At 60.5% G+C, this 27,393-nt stretch overlaps 4 protein-coding genes across 9 annotated transcripts; 2 read left to right on the top strand and 2 right to left on the bottom strand.

The window, feature by feature from the left end:
• Positions 1-79: 79 nt before the first annotated feature.
• On the top strand, positions 80-4,751 carry WDR6 (WD repeat domain 6). The gene is made up of 6 exons (XM_059480335.1): positions 80-146; positions 221-2,630; positions 2,911-3,006; positions 3,202-3,318; positions 3,510-3,603; positions 3,696-4,751. The coding sequence occupies exons 1-6, from the start codon at positions 80-82 to the stop codon at positions 4,197-4,199; spliced, it is 3,288 nt and encodes a 1,095-aa protein (XP_059336318.1). The 3' UTR covers positions 4,200-4,751.
• Positions 83-13,558, top strand: NDUFAF3 (NADH:ubiquinone oxidoreductase complex assembly factor 3). 5 transcript variants are annotated; one of them, XM_059479955.1, is made up of 5 exons: positions 83-146; positions 12,365-12,557; positions 12,643-12,709; positions 12,860-12,960; positions 13,095-13,558. In XM_059479955.1, the coding sequence occupies exons 2-5, from the start codon at positions 12,408-12,410 to the stop codon at positions 13,176-13,178; spliced, it is 402 nt and encodes a 133-aa protein (XP_059335938.1). In that variant the 5' UTR covers positions 83-146; positions 12,365-12,407; the 3' UTR covers positions 13,179-13,558. The 5 variants fall into 5 exon arrangements, with proteins under 5 accessions (XP_059335938.1, XP_059335935.1, XP_059335933.1 ...); XM_059479952.1 differs by lacking the exon at positions 83-146 and adding an exon at positions 179-214; XM_059479950.1 differs by lacking the exon at positions 83-146 and adding an exon at positions 11,397-11,593.
• On the bottom strand, positions 4,873-8,898 carry DALRD3 (DALR anticodon binding domain containing 3). The gene is given in 16 exon segments (XM_059480434.1): positions 4,873-5,455; positions 5,667-5,735; positions 5,958-6,071; positions 6,177-6,235; positions 6,323-6,446; positions 6,543-6,625; positions 6,925-6,983; positions 7,084-7,154; positions 7,268-7,390; positions 7,488-7,546; positions 7,741-8,039; positions 8,120-8,412; positions 8,539-8,708; positions 8,711-8,758; positions 8,761-8,778; positions 8,781-8,898. Coding segments are annotated over 16 exon segments (1,827 nt in total). The 3' UTR covers positions 4,873-5,335.
• Positions 13,559-14,386: 828 nt separating the features above from the next.
• IMPDH2 (inosine monophosphate dehydrogenase 2) lies at positions 14,387-26,938 on the bottom strand. Of its 2 annotated transcripts, XM_059479948.1 has the most exons (15): positions 26,785-26,938; positions 26,642-26,690; positions 26,446-26,547; positions 26,151-26,225; positions 25,488-25,694; positions 22,273-22,360; positions 21,524-21,723; positions 20,364-20,454; positions 19,611-19,706; positions 18,208-18,279; positions 15,920-16,063; positions 15,596-15,740; positions 15,367-15,510; positions 14,910-14,993; positions 14,387-14,641 (listed from the first exon to the last, which is right to left on the bottom strand). In XM_059479948.1, exons 1-15 carry the CDS (start codon positions 26,880-26,882, stop codon positions 14,620-14,622), a joined length of 1,617 nt encoding a protein of 538 aa, XP_059335931.1. In that variant the 5' UTR covers positions 26,883-26,938; the 3' UTR covers positions 14,387-14,619. The 2 variants fall into 2 exon arrangements, with proteins under 2 accessions (XP_059335931.1, XP_059335932.1); XM_059479949.1 differs by lacking the exon at positions 18,208-18,279.
• Between the last annotated feature and the right edge of the window lie 455 nt (positions 26,939-27,393).

Genomic DNA, 27,393 nt, shown 5'->3' on the forward strand with positions numbered 1-27,393 from the left:
GGGGCGGGGGCGGGGCGGGGCCACGTGGGACTCGGCCAATGAGCGCTGAGGGGGCGGGGGCGGGGTTGGTAGGGCCAAGATGGAGTCGGTAGCTCTTGTGGCCCCGGTGACCGCGCTGGAGTTCGCGGGGGATGTGCTGCTGGCGGGTGAGCGCTGGGACCGGACCGGGGCGGGCGGCGGGGCCAGCGGCAGCGGCTGACGCGGTGTCCCGCAGGTACAGGCCCGGAGGTGGTGGCGTTTCGGCTGAGCGGCGGCGGGCCGGCGGCGGCGGCGGGCCGGCGGAGCGTGCTGCGTGAGGCCAGCGTGCAGGGGCTGCGGACCGAGCCGGGACCCGGGCCGGCGGCGCGAGTAGCGGTGTTCGGCGGGCGCTGGCTGGCGGTGCTGGCGGTGCGGCGCGGCGGAGCGGGCGCTGGGCCGCTGCTGGCGGCGTGCGGTGGCGGGGCCTCGCGCGAGCTCCGGGCGCGGGTGTGGGAGGCGCGGTGGGCGGCGGGCGGGCGGCTGGCGCTGGCGCTGGGCGGCGGGACCGTGGCGCTCTACGAGTGGTGGGGGGGCGGGCGCTGGCTGCGGCAGGCGAGCTGTGGCGGGGCCGGGGCGCTGCGCTGCGCCGTGCTGGCGGGGATGAGCTGGGGACGGCTGGCGCTGGCGGCCGGCACGGCGATGGGGAACGTGGTGGTGTGGCGGGCGGCGGCGGCCGCGGCCCCGCACCGTCAGCTGTGCGGGCACCGGGGCGCGGTGCTAGCGCTCTGCTACGCGGCGTCGCGGGGACTGCTCGTCTCCGCCTCCGAAGACCGCAGCGTGCGGCTGTGGGCCGTGGGCGAGTTGGGCGGCGGGGACGGGGCCGGCACCTGCCTGCTGGTGTGCTACGGGCACGGGGCGCGAGTGGCCGCCGTAGTGCTGCGGGGGCCGCTCCCGGTCAGCGCCGGGGAGGACGGCGCCTGCCTGGAGTGGGGCGGCGGCGGCACCGTGCGGCGGGCGCGGCGCGGGCACCGCGGGGCCCTGCGCGCCCTGGCCCTGCGCCCCGCCGGCGGCCGCCTGGCCACGGGCGGCGACGACGGCGGCGTCCGGCTCTGGCAGCCTCGGCGGGAGGCTACAGCGGCGATCCCTGCGGTTGCAGCGCTGGGGGCCCGGGAGCGGCCGCGGGCCGTGCTGCTGGTGGGGCCGCAGCGGGTGCTGGTGCTGGACGAGGCGGGCGGGCTGGCGGCATTCGAGGTGGCTCAGGGTTGCTGGACGCCGGTGCTGCACCCCGCCGCCAGCGGGCCCCGCGCCGTGCTGGCAGCCGCCCCGCTGCACGGATGGGACGAGACGCTCTGCGCCGTGGCCGGCGGCGATGGGCGCCTCCTCCTTTTCGCCTTGAGCCGCCCCGGGGCCGCCACCGAGCTCACGCTGTTCGAGGGGGCCGTGCACGGGCTGAGCTGGGCTCTCCGTCCCGGGCTGCTCCCCGACACCGCTGCTGCTCTTCTGGCCTCTGGTCCCGACGGGGAGATGCTCTGGCTGGACGTCACCCACCGCCCCGGGCAGGCTCCCTGGGTGCGGCTCATGGGTCGGTACCTGCTGCCCCCCTGCAAGCAGCGCTGGCACACCTGTGCCGCCTTCTTGCCCCAGGAAGGGCTCCTGGTCTGTGGGGACCGCCGGGGCTCCCTCCTCCTCTTTCCTTGCAGCAGCTCCTCGGGGTGGGCTGCAGAAAGCACCAGCATTGTCAATGGTGGCACTAACCCCGTTGTTGAGGACTCCAGCAATGAGCTGGAGCCCTCTTGCTTTTTGCACAAAGAGGCTCTTCCTCTTGAGTCCCCACTGTCAGTGCTCTTTGGACTCCATGGGAAGACAGGAGTTACCTCGGTGACCATCCACCAGGGCTACATTTACAGCACGGGCCGGGATGGTGTCTACCGCCAGCTCCGCCTGTGGGACCAGCAGCTGGAGGTCCTGCAGAAGCACAGGCCCTGCAAAGGGCTGCAATGGATTGAGGAGCTGCACTTCACCTCGGATGGGGACCTGCTTGTGCTGGGCTTTCACGCTGACAACTTCGTGGTGTGGAGCAGCAGGACCGGCGAGAACATGCACTGCATCCCCTGCGGGGGCGGGCACCGCTCCTGGAGCTACTGCAGCAGCCCCTTGGCCGAGGTGTTCGCCTTTATCAAGTCTGGGGATGTGATGCTGTACCACCGTGAGGCCGAGCCCTGCAAGCAGCAGGTGCTGCTGGAATCCCTGCACGGGCGGGAGATCACCTGCGTGCGGCGCATGGGGGCCCTGCAGGTGCCTGGCCCTGCCACCGTTAACGTGTTTGTCACCGGCAGTGAGGACACCACGACCTGTGTCCTGGTGCTCAGTGAAAACTCTCGGGCAGCTGTGCCCCTTGCCCGCCTCAGTGACCACATTTCCAGTGTGAGGACGTTGGCATTCGCCATGGGACCTGGAGATGAGGGCCTTGGTGATGAGGGCTTGTCTGCCCTGCTCTTCTCTGCTGGTGGCCGTGCACAGATCGAGTGCTACCGGCTGCTGTGCACTGGGGACACGGCGGCTCAGAGTGCTGTGGCCTGCCAGATCATGCACGTGGCCTCCCACCGGCTGGACAAGCACTGGGAGAAGAAGAAGAACAGGCACAAGCTTGTCAAGATGGACCCAGAGACTAGGTGATGATCAGGGACTGCCCAAGGCAGGATTAGTAGTGATCACAGTGTGGGAGGGTGTTGGGAGCTGCATGGGCCTCCACTGGAATACCTGCTCTGTGCAGCTGCAGGTTCAGCTGAGGCAGACAGAACCAACGTGGCTTCATGTGTGATTCCTGGTGTACAGTGCGCTGTGGGCCTCAAGGAGCTTTTGGTGTTAGGGAAAGGCTCAGGGCTGCTCTCCTGGGCCACCCACCTCCATGGGGCCACAGAGGTGTTGGTGAATGTTGTGTCTTTGCTGCAGGTACATGTCCCTGTCAGTTGTGCCTGGGATAAGCACCAAGCAGCTGCCAACACCCTGGAAATTCCTGGCTGCTGCCTGCAGCGATGGATCAGTCCGGTGAGGAGCCATCATGGGGCTTGGCAGGGAGAATGGAGCTGGTGATGGCAGCAGAGCAGGCTCAAATCAGGAGGTTACTGCCATGGGATGTGGCCTGCTCTGAGCTGGCCTTAAGACAGGGCATGGTGGGAAATGGGGCAGTGGAGCCAGAAGCTCCTACTCTCCCACAGCCAACTGGCCTCTGCTCCATTACAGGATCTTTGGGCTGCTGGAGGCTGCTCGGAAGTTGGTGCTGGTGGCAGAGTCATTTCACCACCAGCGCTGTGTGCTGAAGGTGGAAGCATTCCTGCACACAGGGGCAGGAGGAGAGAGGTGAGCCCTGAATGCTGGGCTGCAATTGATGGGCTCTGGGGAGAAATGTCTGTCCTTGCAGAGTGCTGGCAGCTCAGCAGGTAGAGGGAAGGGAGAAGTTAATCCCTGGGGGCTGCTCTGCCACTTCCACGGATCTCAGTGGGGACCCCCAGGGCTGCAGCCAGAGACTCCCTCTACACCCCCCATTCTAGGAGGCACCTCCTGTGCAGCGCAGCCACTGATGGCAGCATTGCCTTCTGGGACATCACCGGCCCCATCACGGATGCAGCAGACGCCCTGCACCAAGCAGAGGGAGAGATGCAGCCCTTGGGTGAGTGCTGCTGCCCAGCAGCTCTTGTGCTCCCTCTGCCAAGGTGAGCACTGCTCTCCTGACCCAGCCTGTTTTCCCAGCCCTAGAGGCCCCGCTGGTCACGGTCATGGCGCACAGCTGCGGCGTCAACAGCCTCCACATCCGAGAGACGCCCGAGGGACGGTACCTCGTGGCCAGCGGCAGCGACGATGGCTCCATCCACGTCTGCCTGCTGGAGGTAGCCCTGGGCAGGGCTGAGGGCACGGCAGGGACCTGCCTGCGGGTCCTGGAGCGGGTGTGCAGGCCCTGTGCCCACGCTGCCCACGTGACGGGGATCCGCGTGCTGCGGCCAGACCTGCTGCTCTCGGCCTCAGTGGACCAGCGCCTGACGCTGTGGAACCGCTGCCCAGGAGAGCTGCTGCCCCTCAGCACCACCTTCTTCCACGTGCCTGACCTAGCTGAGCTCGACTGCTGGGAGGTGGAGGAGGCTGGGGGTGAGCTGCGCTACTACTGCGTGCTCTGTGGGCAGGGCCTGGAGATGCTGTGTGGCACAGCCTGCTCCAAACCTCCTCCACAAGAGGCTCCTCAGTAATGAGGCAGGTGTGTGACACACCCAGATCCCTGCCTGCATTCAGAGGGCACCCTGCACTTGGGCTTTGCCCATCACTGTGGTCCCTGCCTCGAGCCTGCACACTTGTGTGTCTTGTCCTGAGGGGACAGGCATACTTGGCTCCTTCAGGCACATGCCATGGTTGTGGTGCTTGAGGCCAGTGGTCTCTGAGAAGGCAGATGTGATCCCTCCAGACAAGCCTAGGGCTTCCCCATGCAGTAAGGAAGTGGGGCTGTTAGCCCCTGCTGCCCAAGGGCAGCTCTTCTCTGCAAGGTGTGAAGGACCAATGTCAGCTTTCCAGTCTTGGTCTCAGAGAGGAACCTTGCTTGGGAGGGCACTGAGGATATGGCCCGGCCCTGGGAGCTTGAGAGCAGCAGGAGGCCAGGAAGGGTCGGGTACTGGTGTGACACATGGTGGGCTGCAGCCTTGCGTGTCCACAGACAGAGCCCTGTGTGACACTCTTGACCCTGCAGAGCTGAAATCCACAGGGACACTGATCCTCCACAGCAGCACCCTTGTGGCATCAGGGGTGGCTGGGCTGCCCACAAATACCACCCCCTGCAGGCCAAGTGGGTTTTTCCTACATATCAGCAGGATCCAGGACAGTCAGACCAAAGAAAGGAAGGAAAGACAAACAACCCTGAGGTCAGACACATAGAGGGGTTGTCCAGCAACAAGTGTATTGGACCCCAATACTGGGGCCTGGCTCAGAGCCCAACAGGAGCCAGGAGCCTCAGGAGCTCCCTGCCAGCACGGAGCACCTTTCAATAAAGTTTTGAGGGAAGTGAAGTTGGCATTTGTCTGTCTTTGTGGTGACTGGTCCCTGCTGCCACCTCCCCAGTACTCCCAGCCCATCTTTCTGGGGTGGCATGGGAGCCCTTTTCACTTCTGCTGGTGTGGATGTGGAGGGGCATCCATGTCCCACACTGGGCACAGCTGCAGAGAGCACAGACCAATCCCCAAACACCATGGGAAGGGAAATGCCTCCATGGGGCTGAACTGTGCCTTGCCTGCCACTGGAGCAGCCCTTGCCCTGCCAGGACAGTGTGCCCTGTTCTCCCCCCAAGGTGTGGTGTGTAGGTGACTGTCACATCATGGTCAAGCTCTTCAGGGGTGGCTCAGATCTGGCTGAGGGGAGGGAGGTGCAGGGTTGCCAGGGCACTGTGGAACACATCTCTCACTGCTCCCAGCAGCTGGAGGCGAGCAAACATCTGGTCAAAGAGATGAGGGAACGGCTCCTGCAGGGAGAAAGGCAGCTTGGGACTGGTGGCCAAACTGCCCCTTGGCAGGCTGGCCCTGCAGGCACTGCTGCCTGTGCTCCCTTGGAGGATGGGACAGGGGACCATCACACTCCTGGCACCATTCCCCACATGGCTGCCCCCCCCCCATGAGCAGTGCAGCCCCAAAGACTGCAGGGGCACAAGGCTCAGGCTGGCACACCTAACTCACCCCCAGGATGTGCACCCGGTTGTAGTAGGAGCTGAAATCCATGCTGAGCTGGATAAGGAACTTGCACACCTACAAGGCAGAGACATTCTCATGGCACAGTGAATTCTGGCTGGTCTTGGGCCCTCACCCACCCCAAGCAAAGCAGGAACTGCCCCAGGGGCATGGCCATCTATTCTCTCAGCACTGTCCCTGTGTTGCTCACTGATGGGCAGCACCTGCTGGCCTGAAGCTTTGCCCTGGGCTGGGCCTGCTGGAGCAGCATCCACGGGTGCTGTGGCACATGGCACTTACTGTCTCTGTGCTGGCAGTGATCCGGATCCCCTTGGAGGGTGGGGGCAGCTGTGCTGCCTGCTGCAGGACTTCAGGGAAGGGCAGGAGATAGTTGAAGAGCAGGAGCCATTCACCCTGTGAAGGGATGACATGTGTAAGTGTCAGATTCTCCTGGGCCATAGCATCCATCCCCAGAGCCAAGGGTGCACAAATCCCCCCATTCCTCGTCTCAGCACTCACCTCTTCTCGGAGGCAGGAGAAGTTCAGTTCAGACACTGGTGGCAGAGGTGGGTATGTGCCTGGAAAGCAGGGAGACTGCTGTGCCCAAAGAAGCCCCTGTGGCTCCAGCAGTGGCTGTCAGAGGAGGTGCTGGGGCTGATGCTCACCCTGCTCCACAGCCCGCTGGAAGGTGCTGAAGAGCGTGGCCAGTCGGGCACAGTTGTACATCACAAAGGCACCACTCTTTGTTCCCTTTGTGGAGATGCTGTTGTTCTCCAGGTCCAGGGTGATCTGAGGGCAGGGAGAAGCCACAGTCCAGGCTGCTCAGCACAGATCTACTCTTCCCACAGCCTGCCAGCCCTGGCCCCATGCAAGCCACTGTCCTACCTGACTCCGGTGAGCAGTGCTCAGCATCTCAAACCTGATGGCAGCCACTGTCAGGGTATCAATCACCTCTGTCCAGGCCTCATCTGTGGAGAATGTAGGTGCCATCATGCACAGCTTGCTCCATTCCCATGTACTGATACCCCCAGCACCCAGGCAGGACACCCCTGGTTGAGGACCACCACGGCACCAGCCCTGGCTCCCATCAGGAGTTGCTCTCTGCCAGTGCCCTGGATGTTCACATGCCTTCCCAAAGCGAGGGCAACACCTGGCTCAGTCCTGGAGGGGAGAAGGAGCACCCTGCAGGTGCAGCCCCCCCAGCTGTGGACTCATGGGAGCAATGAAGATGGGATGGAGCAGCATCCCCATGGAGCCCAGCTGTCACCTTGTGCAAGCTCCCCATACTTGATCACGGAGGCCTCATACATCTGGTGCTTCCGGAGCCTGGGACAAACACAGACAGAGCCACCTGCTGTGGGCTGAGCTGGCCCACAGGGAGCCTTAGCAGCAGAGAAAGCAGCAGGTGCCCTGCACAGCAACTTACTGGAAGTACTGGTCTGCCCCAATGGGTGATGAGGGGTTGGTCACCTTCACTGGCCCACAGACAAGGTGTTTCTGAAACGCACAGAGGCTGAGAATGGAGTGAAATCCAGCCCTGTTCTAAGCCTAGAGCCAAGGATGGATGCTGGGGGCCACACTGAGAAGGGTTAGAGGTTGCTCTTGCTCACCTGCAAAGCTGTGTGGGCTCCCGGATCCAAAATCCTCCAGAGCACATCCAGCTGCTGCTGCTGGAATTCCTCCTCACAGTTCACCACATGCATGATGCTGCAGCAACTGCTCTGGCCTTTGGCCTGCAGGAGAGCACAACAGGGAGCTCAATCCCATTGCCTGCCAGAAGGAAGGGACACTTGGGAGGAGAGAGGTGGGCAGTGCTGTGGGATCACTCACTGGACACTGCAGAACAGCTTCCTGCAGCTCAGCCAAGGACTGCAGCATCCTCTCTGTCACTGAAAGAAGGAAGGACACACAGTGGGACACGGCATTCTCCACCCCCCAGCATCAGATCTGCCCCAGGCTCAAACCAGACTGAAGGAGAACAAGAGAGGCAAGCCATTTGTGTCCACAACCCCACCTTATTTTTGTTAAAAACAGCTGAAAGGAAACAGGTCTATTTGCACCCATTCCATCCCCACTGCCACACCTGAGCTGCTGTACATGTGAGGCTCACCGAGAAGCACATCTAGATTGGGGTCGTAGCCCAACAAGCCCTGCTGCTCCACGAAGCTCTTCAGGTGCACCTTAGAGATGACACCCTCGGCTGTGCCTGGCCCCGGCTCACAGGCTGCGGCACAGGGGCACCGGCCCAGCTCTGCCTTCAAGGCCGAGATGGCATCAGCGAGGGCCGAGCCGCCGGGGCCGGAGGGCCAGCAGACGCGGAGCTGCCGCAGGACGTCCCAGCTCCTCTCCTCGCTGAGGGCAGGGACCAGGCGCACGTCGACCCTGCGGGAGAGGGCGAGGCAGGCGCTGGGAGCGGCGGGCGCTGCGGCGGGGCCGGGAGCAGCACGGGCCGGAGCACTCACCCCTGGGCGCGCAGCAGCTGGGCCAGGTGGTCGGCCAGCAGGACGGAGCGGAGGTGGCGGGGCCGCAGGGCCGCGGGGCTGCTGCGCAGGGCCGGGCAGTGCAGCACCACGCAGCCCGTGCGCGGCCCCGCGGCGGGGGCGGCCGGGCCGGGCAGAGCCCCCAGCAGGCGCTGGAAGGCCTCGGGCCGGTGCACCTGCACCGCCAGCCCCGCCGCCGTCTGCCGGCAGACCCGCAGCGGCAGCACCGCCGGGCCCCGCAGCGACGGCACCGCCGACACGGCCTCGGGGGGCACCTGCGGGCGGAGGGCGAGGAGCGGTCCGGGCTGCACGGGCACAGGACGGCTCCAGCCCCGGCCCCATCAAACCGCTCCCGCAAATCCCGCTCCCGAGCCAGCCCTGCCCACGCCGCCGCGGCCTACCTGCCCGCCGGGAAAGGCGGCGCTCAGCGCGGCCCGCGGCGCCAGGAAGTCCCGGTGGCGCAGGTTGCGGGCGCCGCTCTCCTTCACCCAGAGCGCGGCGGGCCGCCCCAGGGCCCCGTTCAGCGCCCGCAGCGTCGCCGCCACCCCCGGGCGGCCGCCGTCCATCTCCTCGCCCATCGCGCGCTTCCGCCACCGCGGCCGGAAATGATGTCACGCCTCTCCCAGGAGGCCGCCATGTTGCGTGCGGCGCTCCCGGGCGGCCATCTTGGTGACGGGCGCCTTGGCCGGGCAGGGCGGCCATCTTGGGGGGACGGGCGCGGAGCCGCCATGGTGGGTGTGGCGGGCAGCGGGCGCCGCCATGATGGATGTGTCAGGGCAGGACCACAGGGCTGCAATAGCCCGAGAGGGTGTCAGTCCCACTCAGCCTCACCCCAGCGGGGCCATGGTGTCACTTTGAGGCGTGTAGGAGTGGCGTCCTCTCTTCTCCAAAACCGGGGAGCCCAGACGTAAAACCCTCAGGAGCTGAGCAGGAGCAGGAGCCAGAGGCTGTGCCATAGTCAGAGAGGCCTGGGCAGAAAGGGCTGCTTGGGGTAGAGAGTGCAGCACAGCCATGGGCATGGCCCAGCCCAGAGCACAGCCTGGCGGTCCCTGGGCTGCTGGGGACAACAAGGGGCCCTGGGAGCAGGTCCAGGGCCTGAACTGTGGTGGGAAAGGAGGTTTGGATGGGCTGGAGTGTGTGAGGCGGACCCCAGCTGTGGGCATGGTGCCACTGGCAGACCCTTGCTGGGCAGTCCAGCCTGTCCAGATAAGCCCCAGGGCTTGGCTGGACTCTGACACGATGGCTGAGGAACATCAGCAGCACCCATGTGCCTGCAGCATGGCTTCTGTGTGGCACAGCGATGAGCAGCTGTGTGTGCACGCCCTGCCATGTTCTCCAGGCCTGCCCCAGAGGGCTGCTCTCCTGTCCAGCACATGAGCAGTGTCCTGCTTATCAGCCCCAGGAAGAAGGAAGTGGAAGCGATTAGATCACGCCATCATGGTCTTGATTACATCTGCAGAGCTGAGCTGCTCCACAGCAATGGTTGAAGCACAGATCTGACAGAGAGCTCAGTGCTGGCCAGCTCCCTGACAAGTGTGCCAGTGGCTGCTGAACTGGGGACAGGGCAAGGGCCCAGCACAGCCCCAGCCCCGTGGCACCAAGCCTGACTGACAGGAGCAGGAAGCACCAAACCCCACCACAGCACAGTGTTAGGGACCTCCCTTTCTGTTGTGCCCTTCCTGCCCTCCCCGGTAGGCAGGTGGGGGGTGCGGGGAAAGGAAGGAGCTCTGCCCGCAGGGCCCAAACCAGTTCCTCCAGGGCTTGTGTGCATGGGGGAAAAGGGGGGGGGGAGCAGGGTGAGGGCAGATCCTGCCGCATGGGCTCTTCCAGGAATGCAACAACTGCCTTTGGGGCTCCTCAGGCAGCTCTGGATCCCCAGGGCTGCAGCCCACAGCCAGTGAGAATCTGCAGCCCCAGGGCAGGACTGAGAACACGTCCCCCAGCCGTGCCATGGTGGGGTGCTCCCTGCACCACCCACAGCCAAGAGGTGATCTGAGAATCGCTGCTCACACCAGACCAACTGCTGACTGTCCGCAGGGCAGGAGCTGCCCAGGACCCTGCGCGGCCAGGGGGACTTGCTGGACCTTGTGTCACCACTCAAGCTGGGTCCAGGCTGGATCCGTCCACATCCCCAGAGCGTCTGCAGGCCGCCCACGTGGGCCCCGGCAGCGCACTGGCCTGGGGAGGGCTCTCGGAGGCGCCGAAAGAGCTTTGGAAAGACACGACATCCCCGATGGCTCTCTGGCTGCTGGCTCAGCGGGAGTGATCGTGTCATTCCAAAGCCATCTCTCTCTCAGGGGCTGGATCCTGCCATCCCTGCAGGGACTGGGGTGCTGCGAGGGCCAGGGAGAGCCGGCATGGGCAGGAAGTTTGGCAGTGTCACAGCCTGCACCACATCCACGCTGTGGCCCAGCAGCCCTGCTCCCCACACTCTCCCAGGAAGCCAGCTGCTATTTTTAGCTGTTGGGGGCACAAGAAACAGAAGCGCCCCCCAGCCCGGTGCAGGGGCTGAGCCACGAGGCTGGGCACGGGCGATCCCCCGTCCTGACACCCCCTTCTTCCAGCGTGGCCCAGGCGCTGCCCTAGCCCCGGCAGGGTTGCAGTGGGACACGCGGCTCTTGCCCAGCACAGGCAGGTGGGCAGGGGTGCGGCGAGGCGGTGGCGGGAGCGCGGGTAACGAAACCCCAGGGCAGCTGGGCACAGCGGGAACAGCTGCTTTTGGGATTCCGTTGCCCGCGCTGGCGCCGCGGAGGGATGGGCACGGGCACCACGGCCATGCCACCCCGAGCCTGGGGCAGTCGGTGGGCCAGGAGGGGAGAGGGCGACTTACCGGCGGGGAGCGGGGCGGAGGAGGTGAGTGGGAGCCACCGCCGGGCCGTTGTGACCGGGGTTGTGCTGCCGGCTCCCCCCGCGCCGCGGGCCGGGTGCCAAGGGGAGGGCGGCACGGCCGAGCCAAAAGGAAACGGCTCCGAACAAAGCCCCGGTGGGGCTGGAGCAACTGGTGCCAGCCCATCAGCCCCCGACGGGGCCCGGAAACACGAGCCGTCCCCGAGGGAGGGCACCTGCCCCGGCACCTGCGCCTAGAGGCGGCACGGCCCGGCCCGGCCCCGCCGCTGCCAGTGCCTCCGGCCCCCGCCCCGGCGAGGGGCATGGGGGGAACTCAAACCGCGTGGGGAACCCCACCGGCCCCGTGCGGAGCTCCCGCGGTGCTGCCCGGAGATCCCGCAGACCCTGCCCTGGCCGAGGCTGCCGGCTGTGGGAATTCCTGATGCCGCCGGCACGGCACGGTGGCGGGAAATGCTCCGCCGCACTGCCAGAGAGCTTCCCGGTGGCCCCCGCAATGTCAGGCCACGGCTGGCCCCGGGGGGGTGACACAGGTGGGGACGTGGGTCCCCTGTCCCAGGGCACCTCTGAGCCCGCAGTGCCACCGGCCGCACCGAACGCGGCAAGAGGAGGGTGAGAGTGCAGAGGGAGGTGCCGGCGGCGGCTCCGGGCGTTCAGCCCCGACTGGCACCAGCCGCCCGCAGCGGGGCACACGGGGAACCGGGGCGCTGTGCCGAGCCCGGGGCAGCGCAGGGGCACCGGCAGGGCCGGGCCGGGATCGCAGCCAAGACCCGGGCCCGCTCCCTCCCGCCCGGGGAGCCGCTCGCTCCCCTCTCACCTCCGGCCCCGCAGCGTTCGGCACAGCAGCCCGGGCCGGTCCGCAGCCCCTCCTGGCGCCGGGGTCGGGGCGGCGGGGGCGGGGAGGCTCCAACGGGACACCCCGCACCCTTCTCCCGCCGTGCCGCTCCCGCCCCGCCACCAGCCGCTTTCGGTTTCGCTCCGGCGCCCACCTGGGCTCTGCAGGTCGGGGCGCGCCCGGGCCCGGAGGCAGCGGGTGTGTGAGTGTCGCCGCCCTCCCGTCCCTCAGGACCCCGGGCAGGGGGACCCCGAGGGCTCCCGGGAGCCCCGCTCCGATCCCGCTCCCCCGGTGGCGCTGTCCCGGCCCCGGCCGCCCGGGGGCGGTAGCGGCGGGGGCGGGGCCACCCGGCGGTTCCGGCGGGGTCGCGGCCATGGCGGCGCTGCGGCGGCTCGTGCCGGCGGTGGGGCGGGCGGCGGGCAGGTACCGGCACCGGCAACCGGCACCGTCGCTGCCCTGCGACCGGGGGAGGTGCCTGTGGGATGCCGCAGGGTGTCCGGGAGGTGTCCGTGGGTCCCCCGTGTCCCAGCTGCTCACTCTCCCCGCAGAGCGCCGTACCGGGGTCACCGGCTCACTCCGGCGGACGATGAGATGTACCAGCGGACGCGGGTGATGGTGCTGGAGCCGGAGTCCCCCAACATCATGTTCATCGAGGGCTACAGCACCCGCGGCTTCACCATCAGCGGAGACCTGGTGGTGGGGCCCTGCGCCGTGCTGCCCCGCAGCATCCTCCAGTGGAACGTGAGTGCCGGGCGGCGGGGCCGGGGCTGCCGGGGCCACCGCGCGCCGGGGACAGCCACCCTCAACGGGCGCCGTGTCCCCGCAGGTTGGCTCCCACCGGGACATCTCGCTCGAGAGTCTGTCGCTGTTCCGACTGCTGGAGCCCCGGATAGGTACGTGGGGCAGGAGGGGCGCGGGCTGCCCCCCTTGGGGCTCCTGTCGGGGTGGCTGTGCGGGAGCCATTGGTGCCCGCAGGAAGGGCAGTTCTGGGCCGAGGCAGCTCCAATGCTGCCCTGCCCACCGTTGTCTTGCCCTGCTTGCAGAGATCCTGGTGCTGGGCACGGGGGACAGGGTGGAGCGGCTGCACCCTGCCATGATGAAGCAGATGCGGGAGCGCGGGATTGCCGTGGAGGTGCAGGACACGGTAAGGGCGAGACCAGGCAGCACCCCATTGAAAGGGAGGGAGGGAGGGAGGGAGTCATGTGCCGTGTGGGGAAGGGCCGAGTCTCCCTTCTTTCTGAGGGCCGGAGCTTCACTCACTCCCTTTTCTATTCACAGGCGAATGCATGTGCAACCTTCAACTTCCTGATGAATGAAAGGCGCATGGTGGCTGCTGGGCTCATCCCCCCGCGAGGCACCTGAGCCTGCCGTGCCCAGGGGCTGAGTGGTTCCTCCCCTGCCCGCCTGAAGCTCCCGAGGGTCATTGCTCCATGGTGAACTGTGGAGCTGTCAGCTCAGTGATGGCTCTGCCACAGGAGAGATGTAAAATACATGGGCTTAGCTCCTCCCTGCAGTCTCTGGCTTCTTGGCCTCCCTGCCCAGGCTGGGCTGGAGACTGTGGGGCACAGCACAAGGCTTTGCTGGTGCCACTGCTCCCACAGCCCTGCCAAGGTCATGCTCCACACCTTGGCAGCAAGAAGCCTCACCTGAGGGAGGGTGGAGGCTGGTGGGGTGACCTGTACATCCCCAGGCACATCTGGAGCTCTACAAGGAAAATATATGTAAATGGGAAGTACAAGAAATTGTGTGGTGGTTAATGCACAATGCATTGAGGCTGTAACAAATTGAGGGGGCATGAGCTCACCTTGGGCACTGGGCAGCATGTGTGCTGGTGGGGTGCCATGTGCCAGCAGCTTCCTGAGAACAGCCAGCACAAGCAACTTGTGTGTCCCAGCTGGTGCTGCATCCCCTTTCATTGAAGTCTCAAGCTCCAGCAGGGGACTTGGAAAGAGTCCCTGTCCTGAACTGGATGGTTCATAGTTGGGGATGTCACCTCTGGGGAAGAGAGTACATGTACCTTGTGTACATGGAAGCCTCATGACCTGAACTCTGCCACCTTGGCAGGCAAAGGCAGGGATGCAGCTGCAAGGTTTGGGTGGCTTTGCTTAGCAAGTGTCTCACAGGTAAACCTGCCAAGCCAGGGAAGGTTGCCCTGCTCAGGCCTGCAGAAATGCAGATCAGCTCCTTTATAAACTTGTGCCCCTCAGTGCATTGCCCACCTTCCAGCAAACAACTGCTCTGCTGGAGCCTGGGCAGATACTCCACAGTGAACAGCCCAAGGGGGTGCAGCCTGGGTTTGGCAGCTGCCAGCAGGAGATAATGGCAATGTAAAACTGTTTGCTTTCTTACCCAGCACTCCAGCCCTTGTCTTCTGCTCTCAGGAAGGATTTGTAAAGAAGCGACACTGTGTTACCCACTCAGCTCTGTCTCAGGGCTCTCCCCTCCCTGTCACCCTTCACATGCACACAGTCCTTTCTGGGGTTATCAGCTGCCTCTGACAGTGTGGGAAGCAAGGGACAGAGCCAAGGATGGAGAGCAAGGGAGGTGAAGAAGGAAGAGGGGCTCTGGGCTGATACCAACCGCACATATTTTAATATTTTTATTGTAAAACATGGCCAACACGTGCAAGGCTCCAGCCCAGGCTCACGGCTCCGGGGTGGAAGGCGGGCCCCGCGGGTGGTCAGGAAGCAGCCAAGGGACAGCAGGAGCTCCAGGCAGCCCAGAATAATGGCACTTCTGCAGCAAGAGCAGCTCCCACGCAGAGCAGCGCAGGGCTGGTGGCACAGGGACAGACACAGATCTCTCAGAAGAGGCGTTTCTCATACCTGTGAGGGAAGCAGCACCAGGGAGCCCCTTTACTGACCCACCTCACTCAGGTCAGGGACAAAGGTGCAGTATGGGACAGATCCTGCCAGCCCAGGGAGGGGAACAGCCTCAGCACCCTGACAGGCCAGGGCTTGGCCCGGCTGTGGTGCCACGGCAAGCCCGTGAATGGCACACCAAGCCAAGGGCATGGCAGCTGAGGTACAGGATGGCTGTTCCTCACGCCCAATACCCCCCCAGGGTGCCAAGGCTCCTGCCAGAAGCACTTACGAGTGGAGGCCATGCACCCCTCCTTCAACCTGGGCAGATGTTGTCCTCTTCTCAAACTTCAGCTCTCCCGAGTACATCATGGCTCTGAGGGGGAAGCACACCTGTCACAAGCCAGGCAGAGTCCAGGGAGGACAGTGCTCTGGCACATGCTGAGCTGGAACATCTGGAATGAGGATCACTGGTTCCTCCAGCTGTGGCCAGAATGGTCTTTCCTGTGCTCCCAAAAGCACACTAGGTAATGTAATCCCAACATTTTGAGCCCAGCCAGCTGAATATGCCACAACAGACCATACTCCTGTGTCCCTGGGGCTGGCAGATCATTATGCACTGCCCACTGGAGATGAGGGAAGAGAGCTACAGATTATCTAGAACACACCACGGCTTGAGTACAGCTGCACAGGGACTCAGGCAGCAGCACCATGACCTAACCAGAACACAGACACGGGGAAGCACTCACCGGACTTGGGTCAGGCTCTTGGCACCGATATCCTGGCAGGAATGCTGGATCCCAGCAATAAGGTATGGAATGAATTTATGGATAGAGCCTTTGTCTTGCACTGCACCGGAGACCCCCTGGGCTACTTTAATTTTGTCTGTCTCACTGCATGAAAGCACAAATCAAGGGTATTTGTGAAGCACAGAAACCCCAAAAGCTTGATCTGCTGCCCCAAAGCACCGTCTCTGACCTGAAATACCGATTCTGGCTGCCCAAGTTCTTGTCCATGGCATCTAGGGAGCCCATGCCACGGTATTTCTTCAGCCTGATGCCATCCGAGAAGAAGTACTCGCCTGGGGCCTCCGTGGTGGCAGCCAGGAGAGAGCCCATCATCACTGGCACAAGATATCACCAGGAACAGCACATCAGCGGCAGTGGCTGCAAAACCCCTCAGGGTTCCTGGGCACAGCACTGGCTGCAGCCCCATGCCCCCAGCCACCTGCAGGTAAAGCCCTCGTGCCCAGTGTGGGCCATATGGAAACACCTCCTGGGAGATTGGCCACAGTGTGCTCACCTGTGGAGGCCCCCAGTGCCAGGGCCTTGGCGATGTGCCCGACCGTCTGGATGCCGCCGTCGGCGATGACGGGGACGCCGAACCTGCGCGCGTACTCGGACACCTTGTACACCGCCGTGGCCTGGGGACGGCCGCACGCCAGCACTGCGGGACAGACACACAGCTCAGCCCCAGCCCGCAGCACGGCCCCGTCCCAGCAGGCTCGCTCAGGCTCCCTGCACACGCATGCTCCAGCACTCAGAACGCACAAATCCCTGGGCTCCGTCCCTAGGCCGAGTCCAAGAGAAGCAGGTGCCCGGGAGGTGCCTGCTGAGACGTCCTCACAGCCCTTGGCTCCAAAAAGCTGGGAGTGACCTCGGGACTGGGGGCTTTGGTTGGATGCCTGGGATCAGACAAGACTCGTGGCTCGATCCTTGTGCACAGCAGACATGTGGGGAGCTTGGGAAGGAAATAAAGCAAATTCCAAAAGCCCCTCTCCAAAGCATCCCAGGCATGTAGCCATGTCCCACTGCTGGCTCTCTCCTGCAGCTGCCAGACCCCTTGTCCATGTACCCAGCATCTTTAAGATGTGCCTCTTGAATGGAAAGGCAGTTGGCTGGGAGAGAGCTCATATGCCTGTATATGCTACAGATATATTTATATCTATGCATAAAGGTCTGCATATACACACAAACACACATGCAGCAGTGGAAAAGGAAAGAGGCAGAATGGTTTGGTAATAATTTATCTTCCTGCCCTGCAATGTAGCAAGGGTTCCATCAAGTTTAGCTGCCCCATGAGGAGAGAGTTATTAGCTTTGGATTTACTTGTTCTTCCCAGTCATTAGCAGTTAAGCTTCCCGTTATGTGAGGAAAACCAGCACAAGGCATGTCTTGTAACATGTTTGTCAGCCACAGGCATGCAAGAACACTGAGATAAGCTTCTCTCAGGGAGACGTCCCTTCCCCACCATCAACTGGAAGCCTTTTCTTCAGTCATGGTTAGTCCCATAAACTGGGAAAGATTAAGGCCATTCAGTATTAGTACTCTGGAGTGTGAAATCCAGGTGTGGTTCAGCCTGCACGGCGGCAGTGCTGGCAGCATGTCCCTGGCAGAGACCTGCAGGGGCCAGGAGGATACAGTTTCTCTACTCCCAGCACTCAGCAGCAGCTGCTGAGGGAGGGCAGCCAGACTGCAGGCTGAGATTGTGACAGAACTAAATTTAATCAGACCCCAGCGTTCAGCTCAGGCTCAGCCAGCCAGGGAGAGGCTGCCAGCTTCATCATCAATGCCCTTAAAGAGATGGTCTTGCAGTTCTGCACTGCTGAAGGCCACAGTGCAGCTGCAAAATGCTGCTGTGGAAGAGCTCTGTGGAGAGAAACACCCATTTCTGAAGGGTTTTGAGTCCAGGGTCTATGGGAGTGTGCCACAGACAGTGCAGGGCCTGCAGAAACCTCTCAAGCACAGAGACCAGCCCTTTTAAGGCACAGCTGGGCTCAGGGCCCCTGGGAGCATCGTGCCTCTCGAGTGTCCCAGTGCCCAGTGCCACAGCCCCGCAGCGCAGGCGTCCCAAGCGGGGTTCTGAGCACACACACACATCACACGGTCAGGGAAGGGTTTGTCCCTTTCAGTGCATTGGCAAAGGGTGGCCCTACAAAATCATCTGCTGGAGAAAACCTGCCAGGATCTGCTGGAGTAAACCTCTCCCTTTGGGGTGTGTCAGAACTAGGGGCAAAGACAAAGCCTAAGGCTTCCCTTGCAGGGGCTGCTTGGTCAGAGCATCAGAGCAGAGAACACTGCACCCTGGGCTGGGCAGGCAGAAGCTCCTTCTCTCCACAGGATTTGGTGGGGAGAAGATGGAACACAGCTGCCAAGGTGGCCAGGTGCAGTGAAGTCCCTCTGTAACTCGGGGAAGCCAGCCCCATGGGAAGGGAGCACAACTTGCCCAGAATTAGAGCTACATTTTGAGCACGATCAAGAACTGCTCAGGGATCACCTCCCAGTACTGGATCAGCAGGAGCATGACTGGCTAGGGATCCAAAAGGTGCAATCAGGCTCCTAACTGGAATTTGGAGTGGAGAGAGGACAGGCCTGAGTTCCCTCAGCTTGGACAGTTCAGATTCTGCTTTATGAAATCAGAGAGGCTTCTCAGATTTAATTTTAGATTCAAAACCAGTATCCAAAGCCACAAAACCCCAAGTGCATCTACAGCTAAATTATTCTCAAACAAGCAGTAGGGCCATGTGCAGCCAAATCAGGATCCTGCTTCAAGACACATAATTAGGGTTGGGAACAGGGCAAGTGACTTACTATAGGTGCCCGTGACAGTAGAAGGGCATTTGGGGCTGTGGGACTTTAGGTCTGGAGGGATCTTTGGAGCAGCTAAACAAAAACAAACACACACATTTTAGAGACAGAAGAACAGCAGCAGAACAAAGGACCCCAGAAATGACCTGCTACTGGGCAGAGCATATGGTGGGACAGAGCTGACTTTGAGACCCTTCCTAGCCTGAGCCAAGCCAGAGGCCAGATCCAAGGCAGCCAGGCCTGGCTGTGCACAGCACATGCTTGCCCTACCCCAGCAGCCACCAGAGAGGTGACCCCGACCCCAAAAAGCCAGAGCTCTTTCCCTTAACAGCAACAAAAACCTGGGAAGCTGCAGGCAAGAGTTCTGCAACCACATCTCCTGTGAAGTGCCACATTCTGCCTCTGGTCTACACCTTCACCAAACACAGCACCCAGCCCCATTCCCAGGGCAGCTGGAGGAAGCCCAGGGACATTCACCACTGTGCAGATCAGAGCATGCCTTTGCCTCACAGCCAGGGCAGGACATGTGTGTCCTGGCTCTGCTCTGGCTATGGAAGTGTCAGCCCAAGGATACTCCTCCCTCCTCAGAAAGCTGACCTGAGACACTGCCCTGACTGGAACCCCTGCAGCCAGGCAAAGCAGGAACACAGGACAGGTCCAGGGCTGCTCACAGGCTCCATGCTGGAAAGGGCAGAGCCAATGCAGCTCCTACAGCCAAGCAGCTGCTCATTTACTGCCTCCTGTGGCACAGACCAAGGACTAAAGCAGTGAGGGGCTGTGCTGGTGGACTGCAGCACCTTGCTGCACCACCACTCTGCACCCCACCTGAGGCTCAACACACAAGGACTGAGTCTGTCATCAAGACAGACTTTCTTCAGGCCCTGGGGGATGCCTCTCTTGCCTCTTAGCTAAGGGTGGCACAGCCTCTGCCCCACACAAGCTCTGTCTAGCTGCAGAGACAAAAGCAAGAAATCCCATTTTGGCCTGGAAACTGCAAAGGCATCGAGCCCAGATCAATAGTCAAGCATCACACACACTGCTGCCAGAGGCAAGGGAGCACAGACAGCCCAGTGTGCTTCACCCATCAGCACTGGGGATCCAGTAAGCCCCTCTCCCTGCAGAGCTGCCTGTCAGCCCCATTCCACACCGAGCCAACAGCTCCCCTCAGGCAAAGCCACCATCTGCCACACCGGCTCTACTCAGTCTCAGTCAGTCCTGGGAAATGCCTTTGCTGCTGCTGCCACCCCAAGGGTTGGAAGTCCTGGACAAAGGGGGTGAAAGACGTCTTCCTGATGGACACTGCCCTCAAAACAGGAGAATTCCATCCCAGCCATGCTGCTTTTCAGCAGGGAATTTCTACTAAACACGTGTCTTCAGCCTATTTAGGAGTAGCTGATCTCTCTCACCTTCCTGTGTGATGCAGATGGAGCCACTGCCCATCCCGACCCTCAGGGCATCAACCCCGGCGTCAATCAGGTTCTTGGCCTGAGCCGCAGTCACCACTGTGGGGAGCAAAAATCGGTTTGAAAGCAGACAAGCACATTTGCAAACAACACTTCTTCCCCATGGCTGCCAACATCCCCCACCCTGGCTAACAGCCTGTGGCAGAGCCAGGCCTGTCAGGGAGGGGCAGTGAGTTTCTGCTCAAGCTGCCACAGTGGGTGAGGTGACACTGCCCCTTCAGGCTATTCTGCAACTTCTACCCAAAGGCTGAGGCAGCACAAGTCATGGCACGGTCCCAAACACTCTCCGGGCCACACGAGGTAGGGAGGGCAGAGTACAGGGTAACAGCATCAAGTAAAGACAAGGACCACTGGGCTCTGCTGTAGAGAGGCAGGGAAAATTGCCACTAGATTTCCACATCAAGCAGTATTCATTACTAAGCAAAATTTTAAACTGGTGTGTAAAATAAACTAATGCATAATGTGCCATGGAGGACTGTAACATGCTGTGCTGCAGAACAAAGGTTTTAAGTATCTGCAGCAGTAAGGTACTGCCCTGTGTCTGCAGTGGCCTTGCTCCATTCCACAAGTCAGAGGAAACCATTTTAAGCCCACAGAAATTTACCAAGATGATCATTTCATTCACATCCCTGCAGCTCCCTCTGTGTCTAAGAAACAAATGTCCTTTAAAGACAAGAGTTCTCAACACACGCCTACCGTTTCCTCCAATAACTTGTAGGTTGGGATATTTCTCCTTAATATATTTAATCATATTGATCTGGAAGATGGAATTCCCCTGAGAGGAATCCTGCAACAGAAAGAAAATCAGTTTCAACCAGAATTTCTGCAGATTACAAATGCAGCTTCAGAAAAGTTTCAGATTTTCACTCTGCTTGCTGGGGTCTCTACTAAGTTGAGTAATGGGCAAAATGACTCCCCAAATTGGGCATGGAATCCCAGCAGAAGCTGCTGCCAAGATGGGAATGCATTTCCCTGCACAAGGGAAGTACATTGTAAAGATTTCAGTATTGTAAAGACTTCAGTAATATCCTTCAGGTTTAATCCTGTAGCTTCTACAGAACGGAACAAGCAGAACATCTGGCTGTGGATAAGAACCATCTGGCTCTATCAGCAGGACACTGTCAGCCCTGTCTCAAACTACAGGTGAAATTGAGAATGTTCCTTGTGAAACCCAGCAGGGCAGGTGGGGGGATGCACCTCCTTACTGTGCAGCAGAGCAGCTCAAATACCAGATGTGGAGCACTGAGCCCTCAGTCCCTGTCAATCTCTGTGACCCAGTCAAATGATGTCTGTTAAACATTTCCCACTGCACAGCCGTGCCCTCAGAGCACAGCACACTCACAGTATCACAATCGATGAGAAAACCATGTGCAAATACAGGCAGTGACAACTGTACCTGAAAGTTTACAGGCCAGAAAGGGAGACCAGCAGAGCAGCTCTGGGCTCACTGATCACTCCTGGACATCAGTAAGAGAGTAACACAGTAACAAACACCAAAGGGACGAAGGGAAACTGATAAGCTGAATATTCAAAACTAGTCAGGAACATCAGAGAGGCTGGTGGCAGAGTGCAAGAGGTATTTGTAGAAGATTCTGTATTAACTGACAATGTTTCTCTTCACAGCCTTCAGGGCTTCAATGCACCCTAGGAACTCCTTCAGGTCACATAAATCTCCAGGGAAGAAGAATCCCTCCAATCTGAGGATTCTAACCTGAACAAGACTGAGAGGTCAACAAACTGCCATATTCTAACACAGAAAGGCCTGTGACAAAGACAGTGACATTCATCCAGCCTGGGGACTCAAGCCCCAGTGTCCCAGGCTGACACAATGCCCAGGGGTGCCCAGGGGTGCTCACCAGCACGACGGCATCCACGCCAGCCTGCACCAGCAGGTCCAGCCGGTACTTGTCATCCTCGTGGGTCCCGATAGCGGCCCCGCACAGCAGCTGCTTCTTGGCATCCTTGGAAGCCAGAGGGTAATCCCTGTTCTTCTTGAGATCAGTGCGGGCAATGATGGCCACCAGCTCGTCATCTTCATTAACAATTGGCAGCTTGCCTGGAAACACACAGAGAGAACATCACTGCAGATTTCTGCAGGACACAGGCATTAGCTCAGAGCACTGCAGCAGCGGGCAGGCAAAAACTGCTACAAGATGGAGACTCAGGTGTGTTACCATATCTTGCTTGGCCATGGATGCCAGCAGCTCTGGCTTGAGAAACAGAGAAAGGAGTTTATAGGACTGGAGAAGGACTCAGTATTTTTACATCAACCATAGAAAATGTGTGCATTTTTTAATAACTAGGCGCACAACACCCTATTAAAAATCAAACTACTAAACCCTAAGAGGGATGAACTGAGCACTGAAATGCAAAGACCAGGCCAGAAAATCAAAGACGTGGCTGGACAGCCGAACACTGGGCTGCCAAGAATCCCTCAACTCCAAACACATTTGAGATGAAGGCAGGTGAACTCTGTACCCCAGCAGAGGGGTGTGGGCACTGTGTTCACCGCTGTCTCCCATGTTTCATCCACACAGAGACTGTGTGCCCACATTCACCCAGCACTTCCACAGCTCTCCCTTGTGCCACAGACAGCCACAGGTACCTTTTTTACTCCTTTGCAGAATTTCATTTGCTTCCTTCAACATTACGCCAGCTGGGGCCACAACAAGATCTTCCCGCTTTGTCATAATCTAGTGGGTGGGAGAAGATAAAAAGTCACAAGAACTCCTTCACACTGATCTGAAAATACCAAACCCCCCTGCCCACGTGAAACACTCTGCAGTGGCCGTGCAGGAGTGCTCCACAAAGAGCCCACAGCACAGCAACACGCCTCCAGGAACACACAGGAAAAGCCTCCAGTGTGCTGTCCCCATGCAGGCTCTGGCATCAAGCCCCAAGCCCATCAGTGCACTGAAACAGGAGATGGCAGAAGGCCTCAGGAACACAAGTGAAAGCACCTGGAAACCAGGGACAACTCTCGGGTGACCCTTGTTTGGGATATCACCCTGACAGCTCTCCCTTTCATTGGAGCACATGCAAATAAGGGCTGGAGACAGCTTGGGAGTCCCATGCTGTGCTGGCAGAAACGGTGCCGCCCTCAATCTTGTGTTCAGGCAGCATCTCCCATGCACAGGCCCTGGAAGGGCTCTGCCCAGAATAACCCACTGCTACTGCTGCTAAGGACAGTGGGGCAAAGGAGGTGAATCAATCCAAATATGCTCAGCCACACTCACTCTGACAAACGAGCACCACAACACGATGGAAAGCAAAGGGCAGTGCTGGACAGTGGGGAACATCTGACCTGCTGTGGTGGCTTTCATCACAACAGTGCTCTCCCACTGGGAGGGCAGCTGAGAGAGATAATGAAATCTCCATCCTTGGAGATTTAGACACAGCCCCACAAAACCTCCTCCAGCTCAACGTGCCTTGAGCAGGTGGCTTGACAAGGGACCTCCAAGTCCCTTTCCAACCACAGCATTCTGTGATCATCAAGTCCCCATGAAAGGTTATTTGAGAAGGCTGGGCAAAGCTAAAAGGGTGCATTCTCTAACTCTTCAGGAAGGTAGGTCAGTTGCATACAAAGAAGAACATTTCAGTTATTTATACCATAACAACAGACATTTTGCATTGGAAAGAGGCTGACCATGCCTCCATCTACCGAAAATGCTGTGACAGAACCCACACCTCAAGAGAAGCCTGAGGCATCACAGACATATCACAGAACCACTAGGTTAGAAGAGACCTTCAAGATAATCGAGTCCAACCCATGCCCTAATACCTCAATTAAAACATGGCATTGAGTGCCACATCCAGCCTTTTTTAAAACACCTCCAGAGATGGTGACTCCACCACCTTCCCAGGCAGACCATTCCATGCTTTATCACTCTTTCTGTAAAAAACTTTCCTAATATCCAACCTATATTTTTCCCTTGCACAGCTTAAGACTGTGTCCTCTGGCTCTGTCAGTTGCTGCCTGGAGAAAGGGACCAACCCCACCTGACTACAACCACCTTTCAGGGAGTTGTAGAGACTGATAAGGTCACATCTGAGTCTCCTTTTCTCCAGGCTGAGCACCCCCAGCTCCCTCAGCGATTCCTCAGGGTTTGTGTTCCCAGCCCCTCACCAGCCTCGTTGCCTCCTCTGGACACACTCAAGTGTCTTAATGTCCTTCCCAAACTTTGGGGCCAGAACTGGACACAGCACTCAGGGTGTGGCCTCACCAGTGCCCAGTGCAGGGGGAGAATGACCTCCCTGCTCCTGCTGGCCACACCATTCCTGATCCAGGCCAGGAGCCCTTGGCCTCCTTGGCCACCTGGACACACTGCTGGCTCACGTTCAGCTGGCTGTCACCAGCACCCCCAGGTCCCTTTCTGCCTGGGCACTGCCCAGCCACACCATCCCCAGCCTGTAACACTGCAGGGGGTTATTGTGGCCAAATGCAGGACTGGGCACTTGGACTTATTAAACTCCATCCTACTGGACTCTGCCCATCCATACAACTGTTCCAGGTCTCCCTGCAGAGCCCTCCTGCCCTGAGGGACACCCCTGGTGCCTGGCTGCAGCATCAGTCACCACCACTCTCCAGCTAGCTCTGAGCCCAGCACAGAGTGCTCCTGTCCCAGGCCTGGGCTGCAGCTTTGCCAGGAGTGTGCTGGGGGAGACAGTGCCAAAGGCCTTGCTGGAATCCAGGCACACAACAACCACAGCTATTCCTGCATCCACCAGGAGGGTCACCTGGTCATGAAAGATCAGGTTGGTCAAACATGACCTACTCCTCCTAAACCTCTGCTGGCTGGCTCTGATACCTTGGCCATCCTGTAAGTGCTGTGTGATGACACTCAGTATGAACTGCTCCATTACCTTACTGGGTACTGAGGTCAGGCTAACTGGCCTGTAATTACCAGGATCCTCCTTCCCACCCTTGTTGTGAATAGGTGTCACATTGGCCAGCTTCCAGCCATCTGGAACAAGCACCACACACTGACAGCAGAAAGTTTCCTGCTCTGCAGTGCTGAATGACCCAAAGAAAGTATGAGGAAAGATCCTTATCTCGCTCCTCTGATAGGCAGCATTGCTTCAAAGGGCCACATGCACTTTTATAACCTGCTCCTAGTTTAAGGCTCTTGTATCATTATCTTGTATTTATAGCTGATTTCAAACCAAACAGGGATCAGCATGTGACACCACGTTTGGTCAGCAAGAGCTAAAAATATTTGTGAGCCAAGAGGAAAGCATGGCCAAGAGGCACTGGTGGTGTAACCTGACAGCACCGCAGATCTCCAGTTACAGCTTGTGTAACTGGAATCACAGAACGTTCTCCTGCACAGGGGAGTCTGGCAGCAAAGCATTATGAAGTCCAGACTGCAAGTTCAGGGGTTATTTGAAAGAACAAGTAATCCAGATGATGCACAGAGGAAAAGGCAGCCCAGAAAAGGAAGCTCAGCACTTGGAGAGTTTGCTGGGCAGAGCACAGCTGCTACAAAGCTGGCAGTGCCAGCATGTGGGACTACAGCAACAGCCACAAACACCAGCAATTAATTAGTGAAGCAGGGCTGAGGTTCCACAGCACTGAAAGATAATCCTCATAATTCACACAAACTGCATGGTCTGCACTGCAGGAGTCGCTCAGAGAGTGCAAACGAGCAAGACACTCTCCCCTGGAAATACACTCACAGACAGATCTGCTGAGCTAAGCTGGAGCTGCTCCCTCCCAGGGGCAGAACACCCTCACAGCCACACACTCACCCTTATCCTTATCACAGGCCACACAGCTTCCTAACATAGTGTTCACAGCCCTCAGGTGTGAACACTTCTCACCTCACCGAGGGGCAGGTCATGCTCTGACTCTTTCAGGAAATCAATATCTCTGGACGAGATGATCCCAACCAGCTTGCCCCCCATCTTCCCATTGTCCGTGATGGGAATCCCACAAAATCCATGACGAGCTTTTGCTTCAAACACATCTCGCACTCGGTCATTGGGGCTCAGCACCACGGGGTCTGTGATGAATCCTTGCTCGTATTTCTGAAAGGAAGCAGATCCAGCAGCCAGGCTGAGTGGCACTGCCAGGCCAGACAGGAGCGAGGCACGTGCCTGCAGGTTACTGCAGCCACTCACACGGGTCTGCCATCACCCAGCCGAGCCACATGCTCACCAACAGGACGACTCTCAAACCAGCAACAAGGCTCACCCAAATAATGTTAACATGGAAGAGCTTCCAGGCTAACCTCCTCCCTGAAATGATGGGGAATATTCCCACACCAGGAGGACTCAACTCCCAGGCTGACCACAGACAGTGTCTGGCACACAACAAGAGGGCTGTGCCTGCAAACCCTGGCAGCACTACAGCTCTGAAACACGAAGATCGGGCACACGTCAGCAATCTCCTCACACAGCTCATTCAGCGAGGCCAGACCCGCTCCCACCTCCACAGAGCGCCCTGTGCCAGCACGGTTTGGTGCTGCCGTTACAAGCACTCACCTTCACCTTCCGCACCTCGTTGGCCTGGAACTCCGGGGTGCAGTTGTGGTGGATGAACCCGATTCCTCCGGTCAGCTGGGGACACAAAAGCGGCTGTGAGTCACCGCAGCCCCTGCCCGCGCTGCACCGGCCGGCTGCGGCAGCGGGGCCGGCACGGATCGAGCTCCGGGCCGGGCCTCGCCCCGAGGCGCTGCGGGACCCGGGGCAGCCACGCGGGCGCCTCAGGCAGCGTTTCCTGCCCCGCCAGCCCGGTGATGGCGGCACAGGGGACCCGCCCTCACGGGGCCGCACTCACCGCCATGGCGATGGCCATGCTGGCCTCGGTGACCGTGTCCATGGGCGAGGAGACCAGCGGCGTCTTCAGGGTGATTCTCTTGGTCAGCGCCGAGGTCAGGTCCTGGCGAGGAGGCAGGCGGCGGCGGCGGGTGAGCGGCGGCACCGGCGCAACCCACGGCCCGGCCCCGGCCCGCTCCCCCGCCCCGGCCACTCACCACCTGGTCGGCCGTGAAGTCGATGTACCCCGGGAGGATGAGGAAATCGCTGCGGGGGAACGAGGGGAGACGCGTCAGCGACCGCGGCGGCCCCGCGCCCCAGGTCCCGGTCCCGGTCCCACCCCCGTGCCGGCCGCACTCACTTGTAGGTGAGGCCATCGCCGCAGCTGAAGAGCTGCTGAGCCGTCAGCCCGTCGTCGGGCACGTAGCCGGTGCCGCCGCTGATCAGGTAGTCCGCCATGGCCCCGCCGCGTGCCCGCCCCGCCACACCGAGCGCACGCGCGCCCCAACGGCCGCCGGGAGAGACCCGCTGTGCCCGCCCCGCCACGGCGTGGACAGAGCGCCTCCGGTAGGGCCACAGCCGACAGCGCCCCCTGGCGTCGCGGAGGGCCCCGGAGCGGAGCAGCACAGCCGCGGCTCCCGGCCTGCGCTGCGCCGGGCGGCAGCGGGCACACACCGGGCACACACCGGGCACACACCGGGCACGGCTGTCCCTCTCAGCACCTCCTGAGCAGCTTCTCGGCAACGAGCCCGTACGTCTTCAGCCCGGTGACATCGCGTCATCGCGGCTGTCCTGTAGTCAGGCTGAGCAGCCGGGTCCATGTACCGGCAGGAAGCAACAGGAGAGAGCTGAACTCCAGTGCAGCCCAGTAGGCCCTGCGTGCCAGGCTCCGCCTAGGCTGGCACCAGCTTGTGGCATCAGTACAGTGCGATACCTGCTGTAAGACCACCTTAAAAAGCCCAGCTACAGA

The sequence above is a fragment of the Ammospiza nelsoni genome, chromosome 11, assembly GCF_027579445.1.
Source record: "Ammospiza nelsoni isolate bAmmNel1 chromosome 11, bAmmNel1.pri, whole genome shotgun sequence".
Lineage (NCBI taxonomy): Eukaryota > Metazoa > Chordata > Aves > Passeriformes > Passerellidae > Ammospiza > Ammospiza nelsoni.